This window comes from Alligator mississippiensis, chromosome 7, assembly GCF_030867095.1.
Source record: "Alligator mississippiensis isolate rAllMis1 chromosome 7, rAllMis1, whole genome shotgun sequence".
Classification (NCBI taxonomy): domain Eukaryota; kingdom Metazoa; phylum Chordata; order Crocodylia; family Alligatoridae; genus Alligator; species Alligator mississippiensis.
This window is the reverse complement of record NC_081830.1, coordinates 84351837-84374695: the sequence shown is the minus strand read 5'-3', so window position 1 is coordinate 84374695 and position 22859 is coordinate 84351837. Positions and strand designations below refer to the sequence as shown.

The 22859-nt window shown below is 44.6% G+C and overlaps 1 protein-coding gene and 1 long non-coding RNA gene across 4 annotated transcripts in view; one reads left to right on the top strand and one right to left on the bottom strand.

Annotated features, from left to right (window-relative positions):
* Positions 1-22859, top strand: part of LOC132251452 (uncharacterized) — a 157774-nt gene that overhangs the window by 41026 nt on the left and 93889 nt on the right. The window lies entirely within an intron of this gene.
* Positions 537-21173, bottom strand: LOC102562472 (cytochrome P450 2J6). 3 transcript variants are annotated; one of them, XM_059731223.1, is made up of 9 exons: positions 21006-21173; positions 17714-17876; positions 15080-15229; positions 10308-10468; positions 9490-9666; positions 7114-7255; positions 3226-3413; positions 2265-2406; positions 537-961 (listed from the first exon to the last, which is right to left on the bottom strand). In XM_059731223.1, exons 1-9 carry the CDS (start codon positions 21156-21158, stop codon positions 783-785), a joined length of 1455 nt encoding a protein of 484 aa, XP_059587206.1. In that variant the 5' UTR covers positions 21159-21173; the 3' UTR covers positions 537-782. The 3 variants fall into 3 exon arrangements, with proteins under 3 accessions (XP_059587206.1, XP_006262987.2, XP_019351802.1); XM_006262925.3 differs by having other exon boundaries at positions 20803-21083; XM_019496257.2 differs by having other exon boundaries at positions 849-961; positions 2299-2406; positions 20803-21083.

The following is a 22859-nucleotide window of genomic DNA, read 5'->3' as shown; positions in this document are numbered from 1 at the left end:
CGCCGCCAAATTTGCTACAGCAGCTGGAATTACTGTGCAATACGCTGTCCACGTGTGCAAACACCAACACCATTAAAGCAGTGCAAAAGCATTTAACCCACTTTAAAAAGTGTCATGCACACATGCCCCTTGTTTCATCTACACACGGCCATGATGTTCACATTAGACTCCTATTGGCCACCTCCAGGAATGCTCATTTCTTGGTGAGATGACATAACCCCTGGTTTATTTCTAAACAACGCACTGCACTAGAGTGAGCCTTAGTGCAGAGGCTAACTCACCAGAGTGGGAGTGAAGAATTGCAAGAGTTGCTTTTTGCCAATAATGAACAATTAAAAATAAGGAAAACAGGATTTTCCCTAAAGCTATCTTCTTCTCATTTGCTGTCATACTTTAGCCTAAGTCCTTCCCCTAGATCTACTCTCCCCACTTTTCTCCTACAGATTTCAAGACACAATGTACCTTTCCTAATAGGTATCATAATTTACAGGTTACCTAATCCAAATCAGCCATAAACAAAGGCCAATTCCAGTTGCTTCCTTTATGTTTTTTACTTGTGACCTAGCAACAAGAAATTCATCACAATGTTCTGCCATGTAAGATGAAAGTATAACTGTGCATGAGCATTCCCACAATCAAGTAGCTTGAAAGAGTTTCTGTTGATGGGACACATTGACACCAGCATTAGAAAAAAACACCAAGATTAAAACTTCACAAAGGAAATTCACAGCACCAAACTAGATGTCTAGTGTGCCAGCCTGCCATCTGCGATGTATTGCAGACTAGCGAGGAATTGCACAAACTCTGTATGGATGGGGCTGCAATGTGCTTGTGAAAACAGGCTCTATATTGACTTGCTTCACTCCCTCTCCCAGCCTGAGTGTGAATGCCCGCAGCAGGTTGGAGAAGAAAATGAAGAGCTCAGTTCTTGCCAGGTTCTCTCCTAAACACACACGGTGTCCTGGAGGGAGAGAGGAAGGACAGTAAATTTCCAAGTGTTTTATATTCCCACAGATCGTGTTCATACACCAGAAAACAGGAGATATTTTGTTGATATAGCATCTTTTCTTTGGGGCCAGTGCAGTGATTAATATAGAACTGAAACTTCTTGTAATACTGCCTTTGAAATATTCTACCCACAGTTCAAAGAAACCAGGTGTTCCTTTGGCTTCAAATTCAAATTCCAGTTATCTCAATACCCAATAAAATACTTAAAAGAATTCTTTCAAGTCCTTGTCCTCCTCGAATTCTCCTCCTGTGGAAGATGCTGAGGCCACAGCTCAGATACAGGAAATGTCTGCATGGCCGTTTGTAAATGCTTTTGAAATATATGACCCAGATGCAATGTGTCCTAGTTACTTGCATGTGGGTTTAGCAGCAAATCTTTTTGCCTTGACTGTGCAGGATAAACCAAGAAACCCAAGTGCAATTACCAAGGAATCATCCCCACGCTCCTATCACTAGACCCCAGGAAACAGGGTCCAAACCAAGTCTAAACAAAGCCTTTTCCTATGCCATAGGGCAGGAGTCAGCAGTGTTTCTAGCAAGGGACTGGAAAATGACCCAGCTTGGTTATGAAGCAATAGGACTCGGCCATCTCCACTGCTTTTCCTTGCTTCTCAGCTGTGGTATGGCACAGGGAGAGCCCCCCTTTCCTGGAGCCCTAAGCACCCAGCTGTAGTACAGTGCAGGCAGATCCTCACCACTGAAGCCACAGCTCCATAGGCCAGAACCAAAGGCTCCATGGGCCAGATCCAGTCCACAGGTTATAGGTTCCCAGCCCCTGTCTTAGGGAGCACTGGATCCACACAGTACATGTCAACTCTTGTTTTAGTATTGGCATTGTGATTCTTTCCTCTTTCTTTCCCTTCAGTGTTTAAAAGATTGTAAAGTTGCTCACCTGCACTCTTTCCCCACTTAGTCTGATACATCCCAACATGTATTAGGTTTTAACTTTATTTATTAGCGCAGAGCTTCCACATGGGCACAGAGCAAAACAGTGTTCTTCTCCGTGTATCTCTGGGTTTCCACATTCATTTTTCATGTTGTAGAACAAACATTTTCAGTAGGATTGAGATATATTACTAGCTGTCACAAAGCCTCAGGAAAGCTTGAAAGGCATCATGCCAAATAGGCATTTTGAGCATCCTATTCCTTATGGTCATTCCCAGCAGAATGGTTTATACACTTCTCTCACAGACTTTGAATAGACACTACCCTTCCCATCTAATCTCTGCATAAGGGTTTGCATGGTCAGGGTTTACCTGCTGAAAATGGCAAGAAGGCTTCTTGACTCACAAAGTTTCCATCTTTATCCAGGAAGTGACCAGGGTTGAACTGCCGAGGGCTCTTCCACTGCTCGGGATCGTACAGGGAAGAGGCTATATTGGGGAGAACAATGGTGCCCTGCAAGGAGGATATCACAGACTTAGACAACTATTAGCTCTCATATATTTTTCATGAGTGGAAAATCATATTGTGAGAAGTCTGCCTTATGAGTAGTAAGCTAGGAGTTGAACTGAACAATGAATTTTTTTTCATTGTGTCATTTCTAAGTTTGACATTGAGAATAGTGCTTTTCCTGCCAAGTGACACTTTTCATGATACAAATAGCACTTTCACTACTGAACATGAGCCTAAACAATCAAATCTAGATGAGGACATGTATAAAGAAGGTCTGTTTTACAGCAGAGTTGGAAGGTTGAAACAGCCAGAGAAATTCCTTGAGACAGGATAGGTTACAGTAATCATCTGATGAGTTATATTAATCTGAATTTGTAAGAGTCTATTAGTTTAATAGCATTAGTATAACTACACATTTAAGGGGAAGTTGTGCCACTGAGTCAGCTCTCTTGGAAATACAAAATGTCCAAGAAGTTTGGCATCTGTAGAGGCAGTCTGGGAACCTGGCTGGCAGATACTTCTTGGTATGGCAGAATAGGAACAAAAATGGGATCACCAAGGTCCTCTGTGCAAATTGTTCTTTCTGTGAAGTTCCACTCCCCAATAAAGAGTGATCTTCATCATGCAGCTCTGCTTTTAAGGTGCTACATGGCTTATCTCAACATTTGCAGTAGCATTTACTGAGAAATGTAAAGTGCCTTTGGAAGCACACACTGGTAGGATTTCCTAAGCATGCCTTGCTCTGTTGATGGGATTGTAGAAGTTGAAAAGAGCTCACACCTCTTCCTAAAGCATGAAAAAATGATGACAAAAACACTTTACCTTGCTAAGGGGAAACCCCAACAACTCTGTCTTCCTCACACATATTCTGGGCATCCCAACTGAAATAATATTGCTGAAACGCTGGATCTCATGAATCACAGCATTCGTGTAGGGCACTTTCCTCCGATCCTCATAGCAGATTAATTGGGAAGACCCCAGAACAGCTTCCAGCTCCTGCTGCACTTTCTCTGAGGAGGAACATTCACTTTCTCAGATAAGAAAAGCACATCATATATTTCAAATTATGCACATTTGTTATGAGGCCCTGTCAGCTCCCTTTTGGATGATCAGAGTGGTAAGAAAACAGTTTAAAATAGAAATTATTATATTTTTTTCAGAAATAAAGATACACAGATGTAAACATTGTGGTCTATGGGTCTGAACACCAGAAGAACCAGGCACTCCTGAGATCAGATCTTATTTCTAGCATTGATTTCCTTGGGCACAGTTGGCCTGACCCAGATTTAGGCATTGCTCTGCTCAGCACTGCTGCCCCTCAATATCAGTGTCAAAGGGACATGAGACTTTGGTGCTGCACTGCTGAAAAGAGCAAGGTCAGAATCCATTTCAAACTCTGGTCCTTTACTGCTTAGCCTGATTCTCTCCACCTGTGAAGTGGGGATAATACTACTTACGTTCACCTACCTCACAAGGCTGTTGGGAGCATTATTCTATTAAATACTCTGTAAAGTTCAAGGCAAGACGTGGTCACTTTAGAATCACCAGACAAAAGATGCAATTACAATCTCATCCTTTTCCTGATGTTACAGACGCAGGTAAGCCCTTTAAACAATCACTAGGAAGCAGGGAAGCCTCCCACTTGTCCCTTCCCGTCAAAAAGAGCTAATTTCATAATCAACCATTCTTTACATGTTTCCGCCTGCTCAGAGAAGGCAGCCAGCAATCTGACACATAGGATTAACTAGGCATTGCCAGCAGAGGCTAGCCCAGGATGTCAGCACCTGCTGGAATTCCACTTCCTAATGTTCAGAAAGGTTTCTTGCTGATATCAAGTTTGTTCTGGGGCTGCATTACCTCCCAAATTCAAGCACACCAGCACTCAAGGCTGGTTTGCACCACAGGGGCATGCCACCGTAGCTCTGCCAGCAGAACACCCTCACAGAGATGTGGAATATCTTAGCCAAAGATGGTTTTCTGACAGCACAGTCACTCCACTTCTCTGAAGAACAGTATTTTTGCTGATGGATGTCATTGTCTGCTGGCTCAGCTATATCCACACCAGGGGTCTTTCCAGCTAGAGTTTTTCATCTTTTTATGAAGCTATCCCAGCAGAACTTTGCAGTGCATATGGGCCCACAAGGGAGAAGCCATTTCAAAAAATGTGCAGGCACATTCCAGTATTCAAGATTAATGATGTAAAAGGCTGCAGCCTCAGGTGTCTCTCAGTTCTCCTCTAAGACCCTGTCCACATATGAGAGTTCTGTTGACAGAGCTGCATTGGGTTCTGGGTATGGAAAGATGAACCCAGTGGTCAATGCAGCTCTGCAGGAAAACCTCCACTATATGGACCCAGTTCTGTTAGCAGAAGGTGGCTTCCGTTACCTGTTGTCTTGGGACCTGGCATTGTTCTGATGATGGAAGAGCTCCTTTCAGCTGTTACCTGTCAGCTCTGTGTTCCTGAGGGAGCCCTGGCACCCAGCTTGCTGGACTTACAAAGGACTTTTTCTATTTGTCCCCGCCACACACACACACACCTCATTTATCAGAACTAAGCAGAAGTAAAGTTTAATAGGCATCTTGGGCCATACATTCCCCGGTCCCAGTATGGGAGGCCTATTTAAACTTGATTGACTAAAACTTGGTTGCCAGGCTAGGGAATGCTGAGTCAAGAGACCGAGTCAGAGAGGGCATGGGCAACATTTGAACAATGGTTAAGGGTTCATCACAGCATCCACCCCATTGGAGCCCTGACCACAAATGTTGTCATACTTTTCCCGGGATGACTGGTAGAAGTCCTCCCCACAAAGTTTATAAACACTCCAATAATCCCCTTAAGTCTGTTAAAAGACTACAGTAAGATCTGGAAAAATCATGCTAAGCTGAGGCTTATTCACAACAGGTAAAAATACAAAACCCTGATGCTGCAAGCTAGCTGAGAAGAAACAATGAGGTATCCCATCTGGTATATCTCTTATACATAAGAATTTCAAGCTGGCTTCCAAGTGTGGGTTACTCCTTACAAACTTATATTTTTCCTTGTTGTTAATCAGTTTCTTGAGATGTTCCAAACCAGATAACCCCTTGTTAATAGAAAAGACAATTATTTACATAATTGGAATAATGCTTTGAAGAAGCTAAACTGAGGGTATAAAAAAAAGCTGTAAAAGCAGCAAATGGTGTGCTTCAAAAGAGAAATCTCTCTGACACCATCCACTGTTGCTCTCGAGAAGCTGGAAGAAACAGATCGTCTCCCTTCAAGGACTGTGCTAAGAATTTTACCTGTCAGCATTGCAACCTGAGTGCCTTGGACTGGTGAGACCCCAGCTCTCTCTCTCGTCATAGATTTCTGAACCTGAATTGTATTAGTTAAGCTTGAGCTAAGTTTCCCCAAATAGTTAGTGAAACCAGGGTAGTATTGTAATTGTTTTTGTTTGTTTTCCTTTGCATGTCTGTTACCATGTACCATTATACATTTCATATACTTAGCAATAAATAACTTTTATAGTCAAACCAGTAGTAACTGGGTACATTTTTCCTTCTCTATTTCTCCTTCCCCACTTGCTCTGCAGCAACGCTTCTTTTATCTAAGCTAAAGATCCCTGTGAAGCCCAGAAATACTGTGGGGTCTGCTCATCAAGAAGCTAGCACTACTAGGACAGTTAGGTTAAAAGATTGGGACATATAGAGTTTGAAACACATAAGGGGATCAGCTTGCACAGGCTGATTGACCCAGTTTGGCTCTGACGTGCCTTTATGAACTGAATGCTGGCCCATAAGGGTGTCAGCTGGACACCCAGCCGGATTCAGAGGTATTCTGTTTACCTGTGTGCTTGTGTCTGACTGCATTTTATTGTTACCTTAATGAACTGATTCCTGGCATATGAGGGTGTCAGCCTGTCCATGCTGATCAACCCGGCTGGGTCAGGTGTGTCACGTTAATCTGTGTGTGTATATGACTGATTTGGTGACTGGAGGAACCCAGTCCCATTGAAACTGAGTCCTACAAGATAGCTCCATTGGGGATGTGGACTTGCAGAAGGGAGAGATACAGCTCCGTATAGAAACACAAATAACATAAGCAGCATATTGATAGAATTACAAAGACCCTAAAAACGTATCCCTATAAATGAGCGCACCCCAAAGTGATGGACAAATCTGGTAACACAGCAGAGATGTGTGCACGCCAAGGGACCAGCCACCACAGCACTGGCAGTTACAGGGGCAGGAGCCCTGCTAGCAGAGACCCTCTAAGGGTGCTTACACAAGTTACATTTTTCATGCAGTTGGGCCCCTGAAAGTGCTCTGCAGCCATGACATAACACACATGCGCAGCTGCAGTTCTATTATAGCAACATTTACCAACAGGACAACCTCGTCCAACCAATCATCAAGTTGCTCCCCTTCTAGGGAACCACATCCCTCATCTTCATTTCCCTTTTCTACCTACATGTATAGGAATATAATGGTTTATTTAATGACAGTATCACTGTTAATTAGCAAAGAGAAGCCATTCTGCATTGTATTGAAATAATTCCTGTTGCCAGAAGGCACACCACAGTGACTGTGTCTGTATAATGGGAACTCCTTTGTTCTCTGCCTGGGCCTGTGAGTGAATTTAGCTACTGCTTACATTTATAGTAATCTAATAAAAAGGCCAGAATTGGTTACTGTCATATAGGAATGACATCCTTGTCCCCTCGCTCTCACCTTGGATGTCTGGATAGGCCACCATGTAGAGCAGGCCCCAGTGCAGGGTAGTGGATGTGGTCTCTGACCCACCCAAAAAAAGGTCAATTACAGAATGAGCCAAGTTGTCTTCATCATATGCAGATTTGGTTCTATCTTTAGCCTGAAGATAACAAGCACAAAGTTGAGGTAAGCACACAAAAGGCAGGAAAATCCATGTAAGGATGAGGAGGATTACACTGCTGTGCCTACAGGTGCAATGTGCACCATGCATTACTTTGTGAAACAGAAACACTTTGAAAAGCTTTAGAAATTGTATTTGGTTGACTAATACAAAGAGAAAAAATACCTCTGCAAACAAAGTGGCAGGGCTCCACCACTGCTAGCAGTCTGGCTGTAACAATTTGTTAATCCCAAGTACTAGAATTTGACATACTCATGAAAATGGTTCTAAATTATAAAAGTTTCATGAATATTAGCCTAAACAAGTACTTACTGGAAAGTATACACCAGAGCATGTTGTTCATGAAGCCTCACAAGTTGTTATTTTTCCCCTGAGGTAAACCACAAAGCACTACAAACAGCATGGGAACACAAGACAGGAAGGCGTGTTCCCGTTTGGTTGTCTTTTTATATGGTTACAGAAGCTTTTGCTAGTTGTTTCATTCTTTGCAAGGTTTGGCCAAAGGTTTACCTGCCCTAATCTCACTTCATTGCTGCATTCTTTGATCAAAGAAAGATATCTCTCCTTACTGATCAATTCCTTTTTTTGTTCCTTATAGATCTTTTACTTAATCTTAATGGCATCTTAAAGGTGCTTATTCACTGATTCAGGTCTGAATTCTCTGTATTTTTGTTGTCTCATAATTTGATCCCAGGACTGTTATCGGGCTAAGTGGTCTCTAGTTACTCAGATCATCTTTGGACACTGACAATACATTCACACCATCTTGTCTTCTGGAATGTTTCTGATATTGCAAGATTTATTCAAAATGGCATCAGCGAGCCAGACATCAGCTTAAACAGCTTTTTTAAGACTCTTGGATACAAGTTATCCAGGCCTGCTCATTTAACCTATTTTCATGCCTAGTGGATGTTTATATTATATATAAACCACAGTATCTCAAGTTGGAAATAAACATATAATAGGAGGATAACTGGGTAAATGAGGAGGTGGCCAGGGAGGAAAGTGCACCAAGAACTTGAAAAGAAGCATAAGCAATGATGTTGAAAGTGGAGAATGGGTATTTTAGCAATTGAAATTCCAGAAACAACTGATATGTTTGTCTTAATGCCTTCCTTAATCTAGTGTAAAATGGCCAAATTAGAACCATTGTCTGGAAGGCAAATTCAGTGGCAAAATACTGCACGGGCTGTTGGTTGTAGCCATCTTGGTCTATGGACATAGGCAGAAAAGGTTTTTTGGGTAGATGTAATATCTTTTATTGGACAAGCTAAATAGTTGGAAAAAAATTATTTGCAAGCTTTTGGGCACAAACACTCATCATCAGGCATAGGGAGACTCTACGGGTGTTAAGTGTACTGCACAGTAGAAAAGAAGTTAATCTACAACATGCAGGTCTGTGACTGCAAATGAGTGGAAGTTTGGAAGACAATGGGTAGAGATGGCGGGGTGGGGAGGGAAATGTGTGAAGAAATGCAAGTGGTCAGCTGAAGGCAGGTTACCTGGAGTGTCAGATGTCAGGAAGGTTGTAATGTGTCATCAATCCAGTGTCTATATTAAGTCCATGATTTTTTTGTATCCAGTACATTTATGAAGTGAATTTCGTAGGCTTGTCTACAAAAGGTATTTTGTAAATTCTCTTTGAGGATTAGACCTGACAGATCAGAGAGGGAGTAGATTCACTTCATAAATCTACTGGATACATCCCCATCTCTACTCATCATCTTCCAAATTTCCACTCATTTGCATTTACACAGACTTGCATGTTGTAAATTAGCTTCTCTGCTACCTTGGAGAACACACAACCCCAGCAGAGACCCCCTATGCTGGACAAAGAGTGTTTGCACCTGACAGCTTGCAGAAAACTTTTTTCCATCTATTTAGTTGATCTAATAAAATATATCACATCTATCCAAAGAACTTTGCTTGCCTAAATACTGGACCAACTTTTAACAACGCGGGTGGTTAGCCACTGAGCAGACTCCCAAGGAAGGGGGGGGGGGGGGGAATTCTCCTTCTCTTGATGTCTTTAGAGCAGGTTTGGATGCCTCCCTGGAAGATGTGCTGTAGACAAATCCAAGTAACTGGGTTAAACTCCAGAGGAACTGGGTGAAGTGAATGGGCCTGTCATATACTGCTGGTAAGACAAGATAAACTAATGGTTCTTTAGGCATTAAAGTCCATGAAAGTATGAATATGCAGCAGTCACTCACTTTTTCTATCTCAGCCAGGTAGTAGTCAATGAAATCCTCAGGGTTGTCTGGTATTCCTCTCTCCAGATGCTTTCTGATCTCCTTCCTTGCAAAAGAATTCAGGACCTCATAGGAAGAGAGTGCCTTCTTGTGAGGTCCTGGGAGGTGGTCCATAATCCAGGGAAAGAATTCATACAACTGTGGGAGAGACAAGTAAGAGATGCCTTGAATTATTTGACATTAGTGGGGTCATTTTAGATCTTTCCAAAGGCTGAGTTTATTGTGGGGTGTAGGCTGTAACCGTGTTGGTCTAAGGACATAGGCAGACAAGGTTCTTTGGGTGAATCTGATATTTGTTGTTAGACCAACTTAAATGGTCGGAAAAAAAGTTTTAAGCAAGATTTTGGGTTTAAAAACCCATCGTCAGGCTGAGGAAGTCTCTGCAGTTGATCTGTGCTCTTCCTGGATGGATCGATAAGTAAAGAAGCCAGAGGCTGGGCTGGTATGCATGCAGCCCAGCCTCTGGCTTCTTTACTTTTCAATCCATCCAGGAAGAGCACACACCAACTGCAGAGACTTCCTCAACCTGACGAAGTGGGAAAATTTTAGGGGCCCAATGGTTTTTGCTGAGGTTGTGAGTGAGGCCTGACATCTACAAACAGTCAAAGATGAAGATGCCTTTGGAGATAGGTAGTTCTGTGTCTCAAGGTACTGCACAGGGATACCACATAGGAGATGGTAAATGAGTCCCGTCATCTAAGACAATTCTACTCATCAAATACTGCCCCTGCATTTCTCCTTTTCTGTTTCAGAAAACATACAACAGAATATTTACTCACACTATAACCGAGGCTGCCCCCAAATCTGAAGATATTCTCAGTGGCTTTAAGCAGTTTGTGGAAATTTTCATCCTCACTGGGGAAGCGATATCCAAAAACAACAGCACAAATGACATTTGAGATTGAATGGAAAAGGGGGAAGGATGGATCCAAGGGTTTTCCTGCAAGTACAATAATAAACCAACAGTATTAGTGTTTCCTGATGCATTTCTTCTCTTCCTCCTCTTATGAGGAAGAGAAGATACTAAATGGTTCACCAAATGCAATCTGTGCCACACAGTTAGACTGCTGGATAGAAGGATGTAACGGAGCCAGAAGGCTCCTGCTGCTTGAGAGGAAACTGCAGCAGGGTGAGCTGGAAGAAACTAGCTGCTGTAGCCAAAAGCCAACAGTAACAGGCACAAGGGACAGACAGCCAGGCTGCTCAGGGGCAAGGGCTGCAAACAGCAGCTAACATAGGTGGCAGAAGGCTGGGGCTAACAGGGCTCAGCCCCGCCAAATGCGGGGCAGTGGGTAGGGCTGCAAGACAGCCCGGCCGTGGGCTCCAGGCAGCTGCAGCAGGGGTAGGGAGGGGCATGCATGCAGGCAGGATCGCAGCACAGCATGTGGATCACTGGCTGCCCAGCAGGGCAGGAAAGTATTGATCTATTCTGTGAAGGGGAAGGTGCTAGGGAGGGAGGGCAGATTGAGGCCCCAGCGGTGAAGGAGGAAGTAGGGCAAAGGAAGGGGCAGGGGCTGAGGTGATTGGGGCCCTGGCTTAGCCAGGTGGTGGGACAATCAGAGCCTGGGTGGCTTGTCCAGTGGCATGGGGGGGGGCTTCTGCAGCAGAAGAGAGGCCCAGGGGGCACATGCCTCCCCAGTCTGTGTGAGAGCAGTGGCGGCTGCCACTGCAGGCTGGGCTGTGTGCCCCGTTGCAGCTGCCCTGGGAGCAGGGTGATGCTTTGGGATGCACATGGCATTGCACAGCTCCACAGGCAGCTACAGCAGCAGCAGGGAGCAAAGCAGTGCCAGCCGCCCCTCCCTGCACACAGATCATGGGGGACATGTACCCTCTGCGTCTCTGCTGGGGTGCATGCAGCGGTGGAAGCCCCCCAGTGCCCCTGGATGAGCCTCCCAGGCTTGGATTGTTCCTCAACCTGGTCGTCAGGGCCCCATTCACCCCAGCCCCTGCACCTGCCTCTGCCCTGCTCCCTCTCTCACCTTGGGGGCCTCAATCTGCCCTGCCCCCATGGCTCTTTCCCCTCCCTCCACCCCAACCCCCACAGACTTACCTGCTTACCTCAGCCCCCTCAAATAATTTTGTCTCCCTTTGCCTATGGCAACTAAGCAGCTGCAAGGGCAGGCAGGCAAGGCCTTAGGGTCAGAATGAACACACCTGTGATGGCTGCTTAGTGTGCATATAAACTCACGGCCTGAGCCTACATAGGCAGTCTGGCCCTGAAGGCTTCAAAGGAAGGAGCTCTAGAGCAGGAGGGGCCAGGAGAGCTGCTAGCTAGCACCGGTGCTACACTGGGGAAGGCAAACAGAATGCTGCTGCCTTGCATAGGAATATGACCCAGGATAAGGGAAAGCCTTGTTGTACAGACAGGTAGCCACTAGCCACTGTTTATGTTCAGATCCAGAGCAGGTTAGTTGATGTTACAGCTAGGGCCCTACTGCATTCACAGCAGAAGCGGGCTGCACACTGGCTCCTTTAATCTTGCAGGTTCCTTGCTGCGTAGCTCACCTCCACCATGAATTCGGTAGGGCCCTAGTTATAGCTAGTGGGCTTATTTCTTTGTTATATTTTATACTAGTGATTTGGGTGGGACTGTGAGAGGTGGTTCTGGAGGTCCAAGTGGTGCCTGAGGGGCACGTGACTGCATGTATTAACTTTCTAATAGTTAAGCTAACTTAACTTTAAGTCAGCTTAACTATCTAAGTGTGCACATATATGTGGAACAGAGTTAACTTAAATGCGGTGCAAAGTAATCCACCTCCAAGGTATATTATCTTGAGTTGCGTTAGTTAAGTCAACTCACAAGATGGCTGCCACCATGTCAAGGAACTGTATGTGTGTACAGTCTGACATGGCCTAACTTAAGTCGATTTAGTTAAGTTGCCTTATTTTAAGTCAACTTAGTATGTGTGTATGCAGCCTCTGAGCCCAGCCAAGGGCCAGGCAAGGCACTGACCAGTGGCATCTGAGAAGGGGTGAAGTCAAAGCTTGAGACCACCACAACAAGTGGTAGCTAAGTAGGGCCAGGGGCCCAGCACCCAAGAGGGGCAAGGATCAAGGCCAAGCACCCAGAACCTAAGAGAGGCAGAACCAGTACCTGAGAGGGGTGGAGACAAGGCCAGGGACCTGAAGCCCAAGAGGGGAAAACCAGGGCATCCAAGAGGTGAGAACCAGGGCCAGAGGCCCAAACCCTGAGATAGGGCGAGACGAGTGCTGAAACCAAGTCCAACACAGTGGCTCTGAGCTAAGCAGCCCAGCAAGAGAAAAGGGGTGGAAGCCAAATAGGTCAAGGTCCCAACAAGGGAGACAGCATCTGTGAGACTTGGGAATGGCTAAAAGGGGAGATGAGGAGGCCACAAAATTGCCCCTAAGGCAGTGAGCAATTAGGTCATAGCTCATGAGTGGATGAAATCTCACCCAGGAATCCCTGGAGCAGCCTCCCTCTTACAAGTACATATTTACACCAAAGCATGATAGACAAGCATAAGTAATTTAGAGCCCAGACCACAGGGCACTGGCTCTATCCAGCTGAGGATGAACTAGAACAAAACCAGAAGGACTACATACAAAGTCTTAAGAATTGCATCAGAGCCTTCAAATTGACAGAAGCTGAAGGATGAGCTTCTGAAAAAAAAAGTTTGTATTTAAAATTTTCAAGATGTCTATCCAGTGCTCTAGGTACCATGACATCATTAGCACCACAATAAAACCTAAGCAGCATTTAGAAATCATGAGAACGGGAACTTAGATGGACAATAAATAAAACTTTCTCAGCTGTCATCACTAAAGGAAGCTTTCCCTGTGCTCTCTCCAAAACCTGAATAGACAAATGCCTTAATTTTATTGGAACTGGAAATATTCATCTTTAGATTTTAATATCCCTATAGCAGGGACATTATTAAGAATAGAACTGATGACACTCAGGTATAAATATTAAAAAGTCAAAGTTCTTCCAGTGATTTTAATTTAATTTAACAGATCTAGGGCAAGGAAAGCCAATATCTAACTGGGGGATCCTGGTTTGGTCAGCAAAAGTAAATTTCATACATTTTTAAATAGGAATTTTAGCAAACCACATCCTGTCCTCCAAGTGGCAGGATATTATTATTGCCCTTATACCCCCTCTTCCCCCCCCCCCCCCCATTTTACTTGTGGCAAAGAAAAGGGTGTTTTTCATGTTTTGGCATTCTGCCTGGTAGTTACGCAAGAGGGTTTCTACCCACTTTTTTTAAGATTAAGTTAGACCAGGGATGTCAACCATACAGCTTCTAAGCTGTATCCAGCTCGTGGATGTAGGTCATCTGGACCATGGGGCTTGTGGCTGCAGTAGTGGCATTAATCTCCAGAACTCAAGGGATTAATACCACTTGCCTCCCCACCTCGTGTTCACTTCTGAAAAGAGGTTTTGGTCATCTCTGTTGCACAAGAACAGTGACAGGGGAAAAGGGAGCGGTGGGGTGGGGTGGGGGAGGTAAGCAGAAGCATCTTTAAATATCTGGGGTCTGGAGCTGCACTGAAACAGCAGCTCTGACAACTGTGGAGCTTAATGCCACCACTGCTGCTCATGGATTGTCTAGCTAGCCCATGGGTTAGACCAGCTTGCTTAGGACAGTTTAGCTAGGGATGACCTTGCCTTGAGTAAGAGTTGGAACTATATGACCTCCTGAGGTTCTTTCTAGCCCTTCTTTTTTATGAAATTCATAATGAGTGAACATGACCTACACTTCAAGAATGAAGATAGACCTACCATCCCCACACTTTTCATATTCAGACCCAAGTCAGTCTTGTAACAGACAGACAAGAAACAGGTGGCCTCAAGGAGAATATGATCTTGAAACAAGACCTTCCATACCTATTTCTTCTTGCCTTATTATATTTAAAGCATTAGATGCTGTAACAACCCTCCTCCATTCTGATGAGGTTAGTTGAGTTGTTTTGCATCATTGGTGATTCTTCAGGCACAATGACCTGGCAGCGCCCATCTCCTCTCCAGGTATGGATGGCTGTTGGCTCCCAGGGATCTCATCTACCCTTTGACAGGTCTTGTTTTTAGTCCTGCTGGGTGTCCACACACCCTCCTCACACTGGCTTGCCCAGGTGGGGGTGTCCGTTTAGTCGCCAACAACCTGACCATGGAACAGGCTGTACTGGTTTACATAGTACCCGGGAGCAGACCAAGAGAGGCATGGCCTGACAAAGAGTGATAGGGAAGTACCCATACATTTTAGTGAAGAACATCAAAGATAAAGGGACTAGCTGATCCATAGATCCCTTTCAACATTACCATTTTAAAACAGACGTCCAACACCCCAGTCGTAGTTCCCATGTCCATTCTTTTCTAAGTAGTTCTGAAGAAGGACATTTCTCAGGTCAGTATGAAAATACAGGCCTAAGCGCTCTCTGCATTGTCATTCCATTCCCTGGGGTCCATTATAGGACTCCAAGATCTGCAAATGCTCCACTCTGGAGCAGAAACCAACCCAGCCATTAGTTCACATACCAAAAATATGGTTCTGCAACATAAAAGGGCTCATTTTTTAGCAGACATATATACCTTTCATACTTGCAAAGTACTCCAGCAGGTGACGTGCCTCCTCTTGTACGCGGTACTCCAGACCTTTCTTCCCCATTCCCAGGTTACGTAAGATCATCATCCCAAAGCGCCTCTGTTGCTTCCAGTTGCGACCAGTTGCCAACATAATACCTGAGGAATTAGTTTCCTGTCACACTACTATTTAGTGCATAGAAACATTTTACTGAAAAAACACATTTCCCACTTCTTGGAATATGAGGTATGAGAAAATGCCAGATACTAAAGAGCTGTTTAATCTAGCAGAAAAAAAGACCTAACCAGAACCAGTGGCTGGAAGCTGAAACCAAACATTTAAATGAGAAATAAAGTGCACGTGTGAGCAGGGGATTAAACATGGGAACAATCTACCAAGAGAAGTGCCGGACTTGCCATTGTTAGCAGTTTTCAAAGCAAGACTTGATGCATTTCTGGAAGATGCTGCCACTGGGGCTAGGTGCTGAGTTCCGGAAATGTCTGGGTAAAGCCCATTCCAATTCATCTCTCTCTCTTTTCCCCACAACCTAGCCGCTGGAAATTAAGGTAGCTCCTACCACATTTAGTGTCTGTTATCTTTGTCCAGCTACAAGTGCAGGAAGAAGTGCTGCCAGACTGGCAGGCACAGAATGTATTGTAAACTATTGTAAACATAAAGTAAAACTATATATATATAGGCATTAGCAGATTCAACAGAAAGTAATTTGAGATTCACACATGTAGATTCAATACATTCACATAACTCACAGTATCCAGAAAGGGTTACCAGGGGACACTGGGGGATATTGGTGACCCAGAGAAGTAGATGAGATTTCAGGGCCACATGCTTGTTCTGGTCAGGAATGCATTCTTCTGCTTCCTACAGGCACTTGGGCACCTCCCAGGTGGTCCCAGTAAAGCATGTGCTGGGTGATAGCAGTAGGAGTCTGGTCTTGGAACGCTTGTGGGTGGTTTTTTGTTTTAACAGATAGCCAGTGGCTTCCATGAGTGAACACAAATGAGAGAGGAGAAATGGTGATTTTTAGTAGCTTACAGCAAGGAAAACTTGAGTGGTGTTTTATGGTACAAAGAAGAGACACTCCTCCAAACCAAGGGCTGGGCTGCCAAATATCAAAGGCTACTGTAAACAGCTTAGGTACGAGAGCTCCTCCAATGCTTGTTGCAAGACTCACTCATGGTGCCAAGAGTTTGCCAGCCCTGCCCTCCAGCGTGGACATGCCGGAGGGCAGGGAACAGCTGCAAGCAGACCTGGACAGGTTAGACAAGTGGGCAGAAAACAACAGAATGCAGTTCAACAAGGAGAAATGCAAAGTGCTGCACCTAGGGAGGAAAAATGTCCAGCACACCTACAGCCTAGGGAATGACCTGCTGGGTGGCACAGAAGTGGAAAGGGATCTTGGAGTCCTAGTGGACTCCAAGATGAACATGAGTCGGCAGTGTGACAAAGCCATCAGAAAAGCCAATGGCACTTTATCGTGCATCAGCAGATGCATGACGAATAGGTCGAAGCAGGTGATACTTCCCCTCTATAGGGCGCTGGTCAGACCGCAGTTGGAGTACTGCGTGCAATTCTGGGCGCCGCAATTCAAGAAGGATGCAGATAACCTGGAGAGGGTCCAGAGAAGGGCCACTCGTATGGTTAAGGGCTTGCAGACCAAGCCCTACGAGGAGAGACTAGAGAAACTGGACCTTTTCAGCCTCTGCAAGAGAAGGTTGAGAGGTGACCTTGTGGCTGCCTATAAGTTCATCACGGGGGCACAGAAGGGAATCGGTGAGTATTTATTCACCAAGGCACCCCCGGGGGTTACAAGAAATAATGGCCACAAGCTAGCAGAGAGCAGATTTAGACTGGACATTAGGAAGAACTTCTTCACAGTTAGTGGCCAGGGTCTGGAACGGGCTCCCAAGGGAGGTGGTGCTCTCCCTTGCCCTGGGGGTCTTCAAGAGGAAGTTAGATAAGCATCTAGCTGGGGTCATCTAGACCCAGCACTCTTTCCTGCCTATGCAGGGGGTCGGACTCGATGATCTATTGAGGTCCCTTCCGACCCTAACATCTATGAATCTATGAATTAGGTGTACCAGTTATATCCTGCATAACAAAAGTATGGGAATTAGGTAAGAAGAATATTTATCTGCTGTTCTGCCTTTTGTGGTGAAATACTGCTGTGTCCCATTTTGCAAGAGACAAAGGCACTGGGAGCAATATTGTGTTCTTGTTTTCCCAGTAAATTTCTCTGTCACCCATCAAAACACCCCTACCACCAGGACAGATTTTCACCTGGAATTTCTACTTAGCTTGCAGGGTGGGATAGGAGCAGTGCCCAGCCTCATCTTGCATCTGGGCCACTAGCCCACACTAGTTCAGTACATGACCTCTCTCTGTGACCCAGTGAATACTGCAGACAAGCTTCTTGTTGGCCATTATTTGTCTCAAGAGTTTCCACTTCACTGCTACCCAGGGGCTCTTTACTCTGCTTTTTTTTCAAGCTTCCTGGTCACACAGCACTAGCTCTTTATAGCAATCTGCCATTTCTATCCATGAGTGCTTATGAAATGTGGGAGTAGCCACATTCAATGAACTGTCAGCATCCCTATGCAATTTATGTGCCAAGACCTTCTCACCTTTTCCTTTTGCCATTGTTTTGAAGAAAGGACTCAATAGGCGCCCAGAAACATCTTCAGGGTGGGTGGTCAGACCATCCTTCACTGCATGAAATCCATTCAGGATAATGATGGGGGTCCTTCCAAACCATAAAGTGAAGATGTCACCATGGGTTTTTGCCAGCTGTAGAATAATCAATGCCAGGAAAACACAGGTCATAAATGCCCACGCCAAATCAGCAGATACTGCTCAAGTGTCCTGGAACTGTTTATAAACTTTGCTTCATCATTTTGTCAGGAAGGGTTTTTCAGGGTTAGTTTCATAAGATTGAATATAGTGATGTAAAGAATGACTTTTAACACAACAGCTCTGTGGCTAGAGCACTTACTCAGGGTATGAGAGACCTGGCTTCAGTTTTCTCCTCTGCTTGAAGGGCTCTATTCCAATTCTCCCACCTCCAACTCGAGTGCTTCATCTGGCAGGCAATAGGCTAGATCTTAACACCTATAGAAACCATTCCACTTTGCATAAGACCCCCGTATCCACTGAAACAGGGACTGTATGTGGGTGTCCCACCCTTCAGGGGAATGCCTGAAGTACCAAGCTAGAATCATTCCCTGGCTCTGCGAGGCATTTTTACACACAACAAAAGAGCTCCAACAGTTGAGATTATGAGCACCCTGCTCACAAGTACCCCATCACTCAGTGGTCAGGGTACTCACCTAAGAGGCAGGAGATCTGAGTTCAAATCTATACTCTGCCAGTTTCTGGGCAGGGATCTGAACCAAGGGCTGCTTGTACACATGATGGGGATTTAGTCCCCACGGTTTTAATTGAAACCTATCATTTCAGTTTTCCATCATGTTACAGCAAGGGGCCTGATCCTTTTCTCTTTTTTGTCAGAGCCAGAGCCTGCCCATGACTGGGGGTCAAGCTGCTGACTGGCCGAGCAGCTCCTGAGCTGTGAGGGCTCCCAGTCCTTCCCTCTGCAGCAGCATCGTCTGCCAGGGCCATCCGAGCAGGCTGGTAGTGGGCCGGGTGCTGCCCCAGCTTGGAGGCAGCACCTGACCTGGTCCAACTTCCCTGAGCCCACCCAGAGAGCAGCACCCAATGGGCTTCCAGTGTGTGGGTGTGAGGAAGAGCTGGATTGGGTTGGATGCTGCCTCCAAGCTGGGGCAGCACCCAGCCCACTAGCAATCTGCCTGGGCAGCCTTGGGGGGTGCCACTGCCATGGAGAGAGAGACTGGGGCTCCCTGCAACTCAGGGGCCTCTTGGCCTACCAGCAGCTCTCCCCCCAGGTAAGGGAGAGGCAGGCAGGCTCCTCCAGAAGAAAAAAGGATCAGGCTCCTCACCACTTCTGCTTTCAGCAGGCACCTACTAAAGGCAGAAGCATCGAAGAGCCCAATCCTTTTATTCTGCAGAGCCTGGCCGTCTCTCCCGCAGCCAGGGGGAGTGAGCTGATAGCTGCATCATTGCAATTTGTGATGTTGCGAACTAAACTACAATAGTTTAGTTTGCAACAATGCAAACTCATCCAAACCCCCCAAAACTGGCACATGTGTAATATGTGATGCCATTAACCCACACAAATTACATTTTTGTCACGTGTATGCTGTGATGACCATCACATGTACAAGCACCCAAGGTGTCTCAAGGTGAGCACCCTAACTTTCTGGGGACAGGTGAGCTGTTGTATAAGAGCCCATGCTGGTTTCTCTGGCTTTTCTTACATGTCCCTAATAGGTCAAACGGTTTCTTTCCATTAAATCCCAAATAACTTTTGCAGCCTGAGTCAGCTTGAATAAAGCCTGTAGTTCACATCCTCCTGACATGCATGTATAACAGGTCTGTGCACTTCAGAGCATGCTCCACACATGTGGTTACCTAGTAAACACCAGGTATCTGCACCTGCTGGGAACTCCAGTGGTCCTTAGTGCCACCAACCACCCCGTGTCTTGTACTGAGAAAGGGACTAACTGAGCCAGCACAGACATGACTGTGTCTTATTGTCTGATTGGCTCCTGACCGAAGATTTGGCAGAATTCAATCAGTCATGCAAACAGAACCTGGTCCCAAGGATGAGGTTCAGGCTGGACATCAGGAGACATTACGTTACAGTTAGGGCTGCCAGGCTCTGGAATGGACTCCTAAGGGAGGTGGTGCTCTTTCCTACTTTGGGGGTCTTCAAGAGGAAGCTGGACAGATATTTGGCTGGGGTGGTATGACCCCACACTCGTTCCTGCCTGGGGCAGGGGGTCGGACCTAATGATCTGTTTAGGTTCCTTCTGACCCTAAGCACTATGAAACTATGAGCCTCTGCTACCACATTTATCACCACAGGACACAACATTATGGAAGTAGCTCTTGGTTATTTGCACCGTAATTAGATCCCAATGATGGGACTGGTCACTTTCTACTTCTCACATTACAATACTTTTGGACATTGGCTCTTAAATAAGATCTTTCTTCCTCAAAGCTTAGTGTCACTTTCTGCTTGATCATACATTGAGGACATAACAATTAGTTTGCATTATCTTTATCCCAGCTGGTGGCTATGGCATTGAATATAGTATCACAGATTGAACATGATGGATTCAGTGTAAGAATGATCAGGAAGGACCAACGAGAGCCTGATAAGCGGCAACAGCATTCTCTCCTTCCTTGCCCCTCAAATCAAGTGCCACCTGAATAGAATTGTCATTTTGGTGTTTTTTTTCCAACTGTTTTGATACTACGGACAGTATGTCCTTTCAAGCAACCATTTGAAGACCAAACTAGAAAATCACAGTGCTCCAAAGGATAAAAACAGATGTGTCTGCAAATTTCAACAGTATAACAGTTCTTCTTTTAAAAAAAATATATGCCTTTTCTCTCTTCACAAGTCAGAAATATTATCCCAAATATTACTACATACCTATAATCATCAGGATTCATGTGAGTGTGACATTCCACACTAAAGGGTGACAGAGTTTAGTAATTAATTTTCATGTGTACAGTACTTAGACTATATTTTTTTTAAATGAAAAACAATTGAAAGTTACCAAGAAATTTCACTTCTGCTCTTAGCTATTATACTATTAATTAACTAGGAGTATCTGAAAACACATACCTTCATGAGGAGATCACGATGAAACTGAAATTTCATCTGCAACAAGTTTCCAACAAGTGGCAGGGGAACTGGTCCCGGGGGAAAGCGTTTACTTGCCTGTTGCAGTTTCAGAAACTGCATGACTAGAAAAAACACAATCAGGGCTACCAGAGCTTGACTGATTGTCAGCATTTTAGTGGTGTTTTAGCCAAGGCTGTCCCTACCTGAAGTTTGCTAGTGGAGCTTCTAGATGTCAGCTCCTTTGATGTTCCCACATTTCTTCCTGTAAATGTTAAATTCTCTGCAGTCTCTGCACATTTCCCTCCCTCTGGCCCTCCCTCTTTATCACTGCCCTTCCCCTTTTCTGCTCCTAACATATTGCATACCTTCTCCAGGTTGAAATAAGCTTAATAGACCTGTTTACAAATAAACACTTGGTTATAAGAGATATTATTCCCCCTCTTCAGCCAGATATTCACAACAAATTCCTTTAGGTGCTTGTATAAAAAAAATCACTGAACATGAATTGCAAGATGTGCAAAAGAGGGATCTACTGTAGCCAATTTATCCAGGCAGTTTAGGCATATACTTTGTATGTCTAGTGTTTGTGAAGAGCTGTGGTTTCACACACAGATGCCATTTGAGTTTGTGCATGCACAAATAATATATACATCCTAAAGTCTGTTAAAATACTTGTGTCCAATTTGCATATCAATTTTTAAGAATCTTATTATAGCACTAATTATAATATTTAATAGTGTTAATGCAAAGGTTGTAAAAGTTAAACCCTACTTTAATAATAAAGTAGTTACGAGTGCTTGTGCTGCTCCATACAAAAGGAATAATATACTAGATTCCCAAATAATTCCATAGCATGATATCTCTTTTAATCTGCTTGTAGTACCTAACTTCATTAAGGAGTTCACTTGCTGCTCTTTATTTCCTCATTTTAACCTTGATTCCAATATTCTGTGTCTTACGAACAATCAAGAAAAGCTTGCAACTTGATCCAAGGAAAAAAAATTCCTGTAATAATGAAGGGTTTGTAATTTAGCAGGAGACACACAAAGGAAAAAATGCTGGGAAAAAATTAATATAGAGTCAGTTCTTGAACTGCAAATTAAATGAAACAGCCTTTTATTAGGAATGAGTTACCAGCCAGAACATGAATTGGCCCTCCCCCATAACGTGCAGATAAATGAAATATTTGCAGTGTTCACTGCCAAGCTTGAGGAAGCATCAACAAGGAATAGGTAGCTGTTTGATATGTCATATCCCTGTCCATAGCCAAAACTTTGCGTGTAAATTAAGATCAGCTGATGTTTTAATGACCAAGCATCTTATCTGGGCAATACTGACAAGCTGATCATTATGTAAAACAAGTGGGGCACTCCCATTTTAGGTGGCAGATGCTATCAGAGTTTAACTGCCTATTAATTCTGGCAATGCCATCAGTTAAAGCCCAGTGTTTTACTCCTACTCAAAAATATTACAATGCAACATTATTCTGATGAGGAATGTTAATTCACTGAAAGCAAATCACCTCATGGAACTATTGTGACTAATTTGAACCCAACTGGATCATTACTTCCAAGAGAGCCTCATCCGGTCAAATGCCTTTGGACTGAGGACCCTGGATTCCTAGGGTTCAGTGGCCCTGGGGCAGGGCAATTATCCTGACTGCTCTGAGGATCCAAACCCACAGGACTTCCAGACTCCTAAGCAACTGGTTCGCCAACTCCTACAGTCCAGCAACCAGGTGGCCCAGACAGCTGGCAGTCTGTGGCTCCTCAGTGACTCACCATGTCGGGAGAGCTCCAAAGATGTGGACCCTAGAGCTGGGCAGTGGGTAGTGCTCGGGTAAAACAACTCGGATGGTGCGACTGGCACTGAGCTGGTGACAAAACAAAACATTCATGATGTCCCATTTCAGGGAAATTTAAAAAAAAATCCTGAATCAGAATTAAACCAATTTTCAAAGTTTTGAAATTTCTCACAAACCAGAAATGCCAAATTTTGCCAGCTCTGCTTAGTTATAAAGGCTGAAATCCTTCCACCTTAGAGATCAGTGTGCCCAG

What these genes read in the sequence shown, in the direction of transcription:
- LOC102562472 (XM_006262925.3), bottom strand. Translation starts at nt 20,973, where the DNA reads ATGCTGACAATCAGTCAAGCTCTGGTAGCCCTGATTGTGTTTTTTCTA. An exon ending in GGGGCAGCCTCGGTTATAGT is followed by an intron (nt 9,667 to 10,307) that starts GTGAGTAAATAT and finishes TCTCTCCCACAG; the next exon opens with TTGTATGAATTCTTTCCCTG. An exon ending in ACCTGGCTGAGATAGAAAAA is followed by an intron (nt 7,256 to 9,489) that starts GTGAGTGACTGC and finishes TGTTATCTTCAG; the next exon opens with GCTAAAGATAGAACCAAATC.